This window comes from Octopus sinensis, linkage group LG14, assembly GCF_006345805.1.
Source record: "Octopus sinensis linkage group LG14, ASM634580v1, whole genome shotgun sequence".
Classification (NCBI taxonomy): Eukaryota; Metazoa; Mollusca; class Cephalopoda; order Octopoda; family Octopodidae; genus Octopus; species Octopus sinensis.
In genome coordinates, this window is record NC_043010.1 from 15,710,593 (window position 1) to 15,721,102 (window position 10,510).

The following is a 10,510-nucleotide window of genomic DNA, read 5'->3' on the forward strand; positions in this document are numbered from 1 at the left end:
TTTTATTATCACTGGGTCACACATAGTCCCCAGATGGTAACATTAATTTCAAGGCCTTCCCAGGTGAGTGACTGGTTATTCGAAGACATTTATAGATTGTAAATTTATTCTGTCCAGTTACATATCAGTACAGTGGTCATTTGCAAACTCCAGAGGTGACACTTTCATTTCTCCTTAGCCCTCACATCACACAGTTGTTAATGTTTATTTCAGTTGGGTCACGCTCTTCCAATTGCTATACATTCGTAATGCATCTTACGGCTGTGCCTGTCACCTGGATGGTGAGGAATCCTACATTGGGAGTGGTAACGACTTGGGTACTGTAGCTGACTGCTTATTGTGATCATTCGTCTTTTCGTTTCCTGTAGCTTTGCTCTTTTTTACAAACCCAGTGAACATACATATATTTCCTATTTCAAAGAAAGTTATAAAGATTCTCAACAATTCTCTGGTTGACATTAAAATGCCCACCCCCAACAGGGGCCTTAACTCCCACATTTTAGAGCTCCATGACCTTCATTTTTCAGGAGCAAAATCCTTTTAACAGGTTCTATAAGACAGGAATTTTGGAATCTATGCATAAAAATCAGTAGTATGGGATACATGTGTCATGATTACAATTTTTTAGGGTGTGTAAAGAGGGAAATAACCCTCATCTGCAATTTTGATGAAATTCGAAACATAGATATTCCAGTTCATTACAGAAAATATAACAGAAAAGTCTAATTCTTCAATTGAATGTAAACCGGGCAACGCTGGGTATCTCTGCTAGTTTGATATATTTTATTGTGCTTAACATGATACCACTAAAATAAGCATTCATAATTAACTCTCCGTTTTCTTATATATTTATATATATATATATATATATATATATATATAGGTAAACAGTAAAAATAATTACAGACATGGACAAGAACATGAAACACCACAGAGACGACACAAGAACCACAGGACGGACATTCGAAGCCCTCAGTCATCAGTCAAGAACCAGATCATCTTAGCAATTTCGGCTGATTAATCTTGAGATTGCTCCGATATGGCCAGCCCGCCAAGGGAAATCTAAGCCAAGCGCATTAGATCCCCTGGAAGAAAGCTTCGAATGTATACAACACGAGGACGGAAAACGAACGAAGTACACGAACAAAAATACAGAATACGTGACACCAATAAGAATACAAAAACGTAAAAACAATAACGGTAAAAATAAGAAATAAACAACAAAACAAAACCAGGACGTAGGACAAGGGTCTTTCGACAGGACGAGTTAAGTATGGGGCTGGCTTGTGAAGTTGTGCCTATATATATATATATATATATATATATATATATATATGTGTGTGTGTGTGTGTGTGTGTGTGTGTGTGTGTGTGGAGGCGCAATGGCCTAGTGGTTAGGGCAGCGGACTCGCGGTTTCGATTCCCTGTTGTGAGTGTTTATTGAGCGAAAACACCTAAAAGCTCCACGAGGCTCCGGCAGGGGGTGGTGGTGATCCCTGTTGTACTCTTTCACCACTCTTTCTCCCACTCTTTCTTCTGTTGGCCTGCTCGCTTAGCCAGCGGGGTGGCGTCATTCGAAGGCTAAATGAATGCGAACGCATTGTGACCAGCGATGTGTAACTACATCTGATGGACTGGTCAGTCACGTGATGATATATATATATATATATATATATATAAATTAGAAAAAAAAACATCTTTTATCAATTCAATAATGAAAAATTAAATTATGCCATTTAGAAAAATTACATATTATAGAAAGATTGAATATAAGATAAAACATATAACGGTGATTAAGTAATGTGCAAAATAATAAATAAAACGTATACATCTAGTATAAGTTTGGAATAATATTCCCTCATATTATTATTATTATTATTATTATTATTATATATATATATATAATATATATATATATATATATATATATATATATAATATATATATATATATATATATATGTATGTATGTATGTATGTAAAAAGAAATTAAGCCCTGGGGTCGATACATTCAGCTGAAACCCTTCGAGGCGGTGCCCCAGCATGGCCATAATCAAATGACTGAAACAAGATATATACGCACGGGCACACAGAAAGAGAGAGAGAATGCTTGGCTGACATTAACCTACCAAGGGAGGTTACTCTCATCGAATAAAAAAAAATGTGTGAAGTTTAAAAGGAATAGCAAAATGGCGACCCTGCCTGGTCGACTTTTCCATGCGGTCAAAGGAGACATAAGGAGCTTACAGTTCAAACAGGTGCGGTTACCTGACTGTTCCTTGTTTCGCTACAGTACTGAAGTAACGACTTCTGAACCTCGTTTATTAGATGAAGAAATAGATACCGATGAACTGAATCGAATTCGTGATGTCTCAAACCTTTCTCCCGTTCTCAAAGCAAAACTATACAATGAATTTCCTCCGAATTTTGGTGAAAGGGAATCTGACAATAAGAAGCATTATCGCAGGCGAATATTTGCTAACTTTGGAAGCAGCTCCAACCTCGATCCGGCCTCTATGTGGCCATCAAAAGCAGAAATGCGAGAACTAATTGAAGAACAAGCGAAATATGAAGTACCTGTTCATGTCATGTTGGATAAATTGAGAGTGGAAAAAGAGGCACAAGAAGAAAAAGTGAAATTAAGGTAATTAATTAAACAAAGGTTATTCCGTACTTTTTTTTCTGTAGAAATTGAAAACGTTATATAGTTTTTCATGTTATTTTAGTTCTATGTCAGCCCTTAACGAACGAATTTGATGATATTCAAAGTCCTTCCGGCTATAACCACCGTGTCTTATAGTTTCTTTGTTTTAGACATTCACGCAAAGTGCACACAGTATATATATATGTTTGTGCATTTTGAGTTTACAAACACGATTTTTTTATGCTCTGTATAGAACCAGACTATAATAATATACTGCTGTAAGGTACTACTAGCGAACAGTGGTCCCGGTGCGCGCACTCGCGCATCTGCGCTAGCTAGTCGTAAGTAGTCGATCCTACAACGACTTTTTAAACCTAACTCTAACCTTAGTTTGTTTATAAAAATAATTTATTTACTTAGTTTAAAAAATTGTAAGATCTAGATCGACTACTTACGACTAACTAGCGCGAGTGCGCGCACCGGGACCACTGTAATTAGTTTCTGTTATTTCTCAATTTCGCAAGTATCAACATTGACATAATATATACAATCACGAGCGTTTGTTTGTGTATATATATATATTTACTGGAATGATTCATTCATCTTTTGACCATGCAATAACACAAGCAATTCCAAAGGATGCTGCAGTTATAGAATTCGCGCTTGCTAGTCGTGACTAGTCGATCCTACAACGACTACCTTAGCAAAGTAAATAAAACACAAAATGAATAATTTTTTTACACAAAGTAAATAATTTATTAAACAAAGTAAATAACACAAAAACACAAAGTAAGGATCGACTAGTCACGACTAGCTAGCGCGAGTGCACGCACCGGGACCGCTGTTCTCAAGTAGTACCGTATATATTATGTGGGTATTTATTAAACAAAGTAAATAACACACAAAAACACAAAGTAAAGATCGACTAGTCACGACTAGCTAGCGCGAGTGCACGCACCTGGACCGCTGTTCTCAAGTAGTACCTTGTCGCTAATTATTACTATTAAAGATGTTTAGTAAACTTCATGTGCATTCAGGTAGTTCTCTTAATTCATTGATTCTATAAACCTGAATCGGCAAACTACCAGTTAAGGCCCCTTGCAAGCAATATATATATATATATATATATATATATATATATATATAACCATTTATTTTGTAATATCGCATTTTAGTAACTAGGCCATTCATTTCTATTTATTCCTGTTGAGTTTTTATATTCCCGCCCCAATTGTAACAATAGAAATATGAAACTAAATTTTATCGAAAGTGACATCGAGCTTAAGAAATAAGGTTTAATGACCCCTAAACATTGACCTTGGTTGCTTTCTCGTCTTGACACAGTTTTGGTGAGGCTGTTTTAGAATTGTGTGTGTGACCCCTCGTGACATAAATATTGAATTCAAGGGAGGTAATCCATCATTCTGTTGTGTCTGGGAAGAATCATTCTCTTTTAGTGCCTTATTATTTAACACACTCACCGGTAAAATTTCCACTTATTTATTTTATTTTTTTTAAGAAATAAGTGTAAATTTTACCGATGAGTGTGTTAAATAATAAGGCATTAAAAGAGAATGACTCCCCAGACACAACAGAATATGCTTCAACACACGAACTCATATAAAGAATCTTGCAAACCAAATCCAAAAACGAAATAATGCCAAACCGCTTCCCAAAATTTGTCTTCACGATTATTAAACACTTATTTATGCATTTTATATATATATATAATATATATATATATATATATATATATATATATATACATATATATATATATACACACACATACACACACAAACACACCGTATAAGTATATATATATATACTTTTTTTTTTTACTTGTTTCAGTCATTTGACTGTGGCCATGCTGGAGCATCGCCTTTAGTCGAGCAAATCGACCCCAGGACAAATTCTTTGTAAGCCTAGTACTTATTCTATCGGTCTCTTTTGCCGAACCGCTAAGTTACGGTGACGTAAACACACCAGCATCGGTTGTCAAGTGATGTTGGGGGGACAAACACAGACACAAACATATACATACACACATATATACATATATACGACGGGCTTCTTTCAGTTTCCGTCTACCAAACCCACTCACAAGGCTTTGGTCGACCCGAGGCTATAGTAGAAGACACTTGCCCAAGGTGCCACGCAGTGGGTCTGAACCCGGAACCATATGGTTCGTAAACAATCTACTTACCACACAGCCACTCTCGCCTATATATATATATATATATATATATATATATATATATATATATTATATATATATATATATATATATATATATATATATATATATACGAAAGAACTCTGGCCGAAATAAGATTAAGATTAATGTAAAAAATAAATAACACTGAAGCAAAATAACACCAAATATATAGTGTGTGTGTTTTTATTGGCTAAACTGGCAATATGACCATTCCGAAATATAACAATATATATATATATATATATATATAATGTACATTCATTAATGTGATGTCATCTGGAGAAATTAATCCATGAAGTGATCAACCCAATATCCACGGATACTACAGACTGTAATCATCCCAGGAATATGGACTGGGATCTTAAGAGACATGTGGTTTGTGGAAACACATGTAGTAATGCATTAAATGTTTATGAATTCCATCCAAGGTTTAATGTTATTATATTTATCCTACGAGCGTGATCGTTGCCAGCCTCGCCTTACTGGCACTTGAGCACCATCTGAGCATGATTGTTGCCAGAGCAGCTAACTGGCTTCCCTGCTGGTGGCATGTAGGAGGCACCATTCGAGCGGGATCGTTACCAGCATCGCCTTACTGGCACTTGTGCCGTTGGCATGTGTAAAAACTTCGAGCGAGATCGTTGCCAGTACCGCCTGGCTAGCCCCCGTGCCGGTGGCACGTAAAAGCACCCACTACACTCTCGGAGTGGTTGGCGTTAGGAAGGGCATCCAGCTGTAGAAACTCTGCCAAATCAAGACTGGAGCTTGGTGCAGCCATCTGGTTTGCCAGCCCGCAGTCAAACCATCCAACCTATGCTAGCATGGAAAGCAGACGTTAAACGACGATGATGATGATCCTACCTTATATTGGTAATGTAGGATATATTTCGATGCAACCCCGAAAAACTGGTTCGTCAGTCAGCATCATTAGAAAGTGGCTGGCATAATAGAATAGGAGCTTTATTTGCATATTCAAAACATTTCCCCTAAGCAAATTTAAAAGATATGTATATATATACTCTATGTATTCTTTCATTCTTTCCTTCTTTCTATCAGCCCTTTCACACTTCGTTCATTCCACTCTTCGTTCTTTCGTTCCCCTTCTCTTCTTGCTCACTTTCCCTCCTCTTTCACTTCATTGTGTCTCTTTCATTTTTCTCTCACCCCTCCTTAATCCTTCCATCCCTCTGCCTTACCTCTCTCTCTTCTCCCCCACATGACTGGTGTTTGGCCAGGCCTGACCTTTCTTTCTTGGTTTGACTACCATCTGTATTCCTCCTTGTGCCTGTCAAACCTTATGTCCCTACCGTAAGGCTTTACTTCCACACACGCCAGCTTAATTTAATTCGTCCTTAGTCGAAAGACACCTGTTGTTATGTCCTGTTAATTGCATTTGTATTTATGTCACATTTCTCTGTTTTTTTCCATCCTTGTTTTCGTATAGATTCGCTGCTTTCTTCCAAGGAATCTAATGCTCTTAGCTTAGTTTATCCTTGGGGCTGGCCAGATTGGAGCAATCTCAAGTATAACCAGCCGAAATTGCAAAGATAATCTGGAACTCAACTGAGGATAGAAAACTCCGAATGACCTTTCATCTGTCTAGATATTTTATTGTCCCGTCAACAAAACAAGGAGGTCTTCTCATGCAGTTGTAATTTACCTCCAGGTTCTGTAAAGCTAAGAAAGGGAAAACTTAACCCTAATCCTTTCTCTTGTATGTATAGGAGGTATGCAGTTTATCATAAATAACTTTCCCAGATGATTCAGTATCTCTTGAAGGGAGAAAAACACTCAAGCACTGTAGAAAACCTATTCTGTTTGACACAGAAACGCTAGGGAGACAAACACACACACACACATACATATATATATATATATATATATATATATATATATACACACATATATACATATATATATATATATACACATATATACGACAGGCTTCTTTCAGTTTCCGTCTACCAAATCCACTCACAAGGCATTGGTCGGCCCGGAGCTATAGCAGAAGACACTTGCCCAAGATGCCACGCAGTGGGACTGAACCCGGAACCATGTGGTTGGTTAGCAAGCTACTTACCACACAGCCACTCCTGCGCCTAGTGTTAAAAACAAATATGATCTTTTCCCATTAACTTTTACTAAAGAAGACTTCAGGATAGGTTATGGGTCAAATTTAGTGAGTCAGGGTTTCGAGGATGAAGAAATGACCAATGGAGAAACCACACATGAAGTGATATTGTGAAGAGTTGTCCAATTAATGACACAAGAAAGTAAATTAGTTGTAATGATGGAGACGGCTATGAAGATATTCTCTGGGTTAGTGATGTCTTTTGTGTTTCATCAACAGGTAGGAGTGGCTGTGTGGTAAGTAGCTTGCTTACGAACTACATGGTTCCGGGTTCAGTCCCACTGCATGGCACCTTGGGCAAGTGTCTTCTACTATAGCCTCGGGCTGACCAAAGCCCTACTACCTCACAATCAAATTATCTTATCCATTGAACCATTTCACTTCTGCATTTATTATTTGAATGTTTTAAGGGCTGTGAATCATCAGAACATTGAGTAAAATACTTTGCATTGTTTGTTTCTATTCTGTCCTGAGTTCTAGTCCTGCCAAGGTTGATTTTACCTTTAATTCTTCCGAGGTTGATAAAATGAAGTACTAGTCAAGTACTAGAGTCGAAGTAATCTTCTATTCCACTCCTCCAAAATTTCCGCTCTTTAATAAGTATTTAAGTGATTTACCTACTCTTTACTCGTTTTAGTCATTTGACTGTGGCCATGCTGGAGCACCGCCTTTATTCAAACGAATCAACCCCAGGACTTATTCTTTGTAATCCTAGTACTTATTCTATCGGTCTCTTTTGCCAAACCGCTAAGTTACGGGGACGTAAACACACCAGCATCAGTTGTCAAGCGATGTTGGGGGGACAAACACAGACACACAGACATACACACACATATACATGTATATACATATATACGACAGGCTTCTTTCAGTTTCCGTCTACCAAATCCACTCACAAGGCTTTGGTCGGCCCGAGGCTATAGTAGAAGACACTTGCCCAAGGTGCCATGCAGTGGGACTGAACCTGGAACCATGTAGTTTGTACGCTAGCTACTTAGCACACAGCCACTCCTATGCAAGCTACTTACCACACAGCCACTCCTACCTGTTGATGAAACATCAACAGACATCACTAACCCAGAGAATATCTTCATAGCCATCTCCATCATTACAACTAATTTACTTTCTTGTGTCATTAATTGGACAACTCTTCACAATATCACTTCATGTGTGGTTTCTCCATTGGTCATTTCTTCATCCTTGAAACCCTGACTCACTAAACTTGACCCATAACCTATCCTGAAGTCTTCTTTAGTAAAAGTTAATGGGAAAAGATCATATTTGTTTTTAACACTAGGCGCAGGAGTGGCTGTGTGGTAAGTAGCTTGCTAACCAACCACATGGTTCCGGGTTCAGTCCCACTGCGTGGCATCTTGGGCAAGTGTCTTCTGCTATAGCCCCGGGCCGACCAATGCCTTGTGAGTGGATTTGGTAGACGGAAACTGAAAGGAGCCTGTCGTTTATATGTATATATATATATATGTATGTGTGTGTGTTTGTCCCCCTAGCATTGCTTGACAACCGATGCTGGTGTCCCCGTCACTTAGCGGTTCGGCAAAGGAGATCGATAGAATAAGTACTGGGCTTACAAAGAATAAGTCCCGGGGTCAATTTGCTCGACTAAAGGCGGTGCTCCAGCATGGCCGCAGTCAAATGACTGAAACAAGTAAAAGAGAGAGTAAGAGTATGTGACCAGGGCTATACATTATTTTTAAGAGCGTCTTAGTGAGATAAAAGACATTACATTCAGCCATTCTGTTGAGTCCTGATCAAGCAGACTTATAAAATAATGAAAAATATTACAGCTGTAACCACCCTGTCTTTTTGTTTCTAGTTAGTTTATCATCATCATCATCATTTAATGTCCATTGTCCGTGCTGGTATGAGTTGGACAGCTTGACCAGAGCTGGCAAGCCAGAGAGCTGGACCAAATTCCAGTCTTATTTTGGCATGGTTTCTATGGCTGGATGCCCTTCCTAATGCCAACTGCTTTACAGAGTGTGCTGGGTGGTTTTATATGGCACTGCATGGATAATTCTAAATATATATATATATTGATAAAAACTGTAAGATAACAAAAGAAAGAAAGAGACCTCAATATTATGTAAATAGAGGAAATTTATCTGTAAAATAATATGTGACAATTATTCAATAGCCAAGATAAAACTCTGAGTTTCGGATGCCGAGGTGGAAATCCACAACACCATCTCTTCGGTTCTAATATATATATATATTTAGAATTGGCTTTCAAACAGCTTCTGTCTAACAAATTCAGAGCTATAGTTGAAGACACTTGCCCATGGTTCCACACAGTGGGACTGAGTCTGAAACTATGTGGTTGCAAAGTGAGCTTCTTAACCATAGAACCATATTCCTGCTATTAAATTTCCATTAAGTATTTTTGATTTAAAATTTATTTTTACTATCTTAACTGCCATTGGATTGTGGCTATGCTAGAATACCACTTTCAAAAGTTTAACACAGAACCCAGGTCTTGGTCTTGGCAGGATGAAAGGCAATGTAGTTTTCACTGTTATAATCAAAATCGGAATCGAAATTGAACCAATCCTATGACTGGCACCAGGCAGTTGCCAGGACCACTGGACTGACTCCTGTGCAGGTGGCAAGTGAAGAAACACCATTTCGACCCTGTGCTCGAGGAGATCCATTGAGTCAAGTACACCAACATCAAAATCAATGGAAACTGCAGTTGTGATCCCTGTGCCGGTGGCATGTAAAAAGCACCATGTGAACGTGGCCGATGCCAGTCCCACCTTGACTGGCTTCCGTGCCGGTGGCACGTAAAATGCACCAATCCGATTGTGGCCGTTGCGAGCCTCGCCTGGCACGTAAAAAGCACCCACTACACTCACGGAGTGGTTGGCGTTAGGAAGGGCGTCCAGCTGTAAAAACACTGCCAGATCAGACTGGAGCCTGGTGCAGCCTTCTGGCTTCCCAGATCTCCGGTCGAACTGTTCAACCCATGCTAGCATGGAAAGCGGACGTTAAACGATGATGATGATGATGAATTTAAATCTTTAGGATTAAGATTTTTTTTACATAGATATTTTTGTTTTTATATTCTGTGATTTAATTCTGTTATTTGTTTATCCTTTACAGAGAGCAGAGAATCAAAGACAATATGAAGGCTATGCCAAAGTTGATTGCCGAATTTCATAAGCAGACTGAACAGAAAGAACTGTTACAGAAGAAGCAGGAAGAAAAGAAAGCCAAGCTTCTTGAAGAGGCACGAGCATACTTTGGTTATTCAGTAGACCCACGTGACGAAAAATTCAAGCAATGTTGGCTGAGAAAGAAGCTGCAGAAAAGAAAGCAGCAAAACAACGGAAGAAAGCTGAGAGATTGGCAAAAGTTACTGCCAGGTTATCGATGGGCGATAAAGGATCTTAAATTAAATATATTTTATAAAATGTTTGAAACGTGTTCTGTGTTGAATCATGTAATTAGGACTTGCATTTATTTATTGAACAAAAATAAAAAGGAAAAAAGGAAACTAAA

The 10,510-nt window shown here is 38.3% G+C and overlaps 1 protein-coding gene across 1 annotated transcript; it reads left to right on the top strand.

Moving 5' to 3' along the window:
* The first annotated feature begins 2,146 nt into the window (after nt 1–2,146).
* On the top strand, nt 2,147–10,510 carry LOC115219123 (growth arrest and DNA damage-inducible proteins-interacting protein 1-like). Its single transcript, XM_029789200.2, is given in 3 exon segments — nt 2,147–2,642; nt 10,112–10,287; nt 10,290–10,510. Coding segments are annotated over 3 exon segments (744 nt in total). The 5' UTR covers nt 2,147–2,187; the 3' UTR covers nt 10,403–10,510.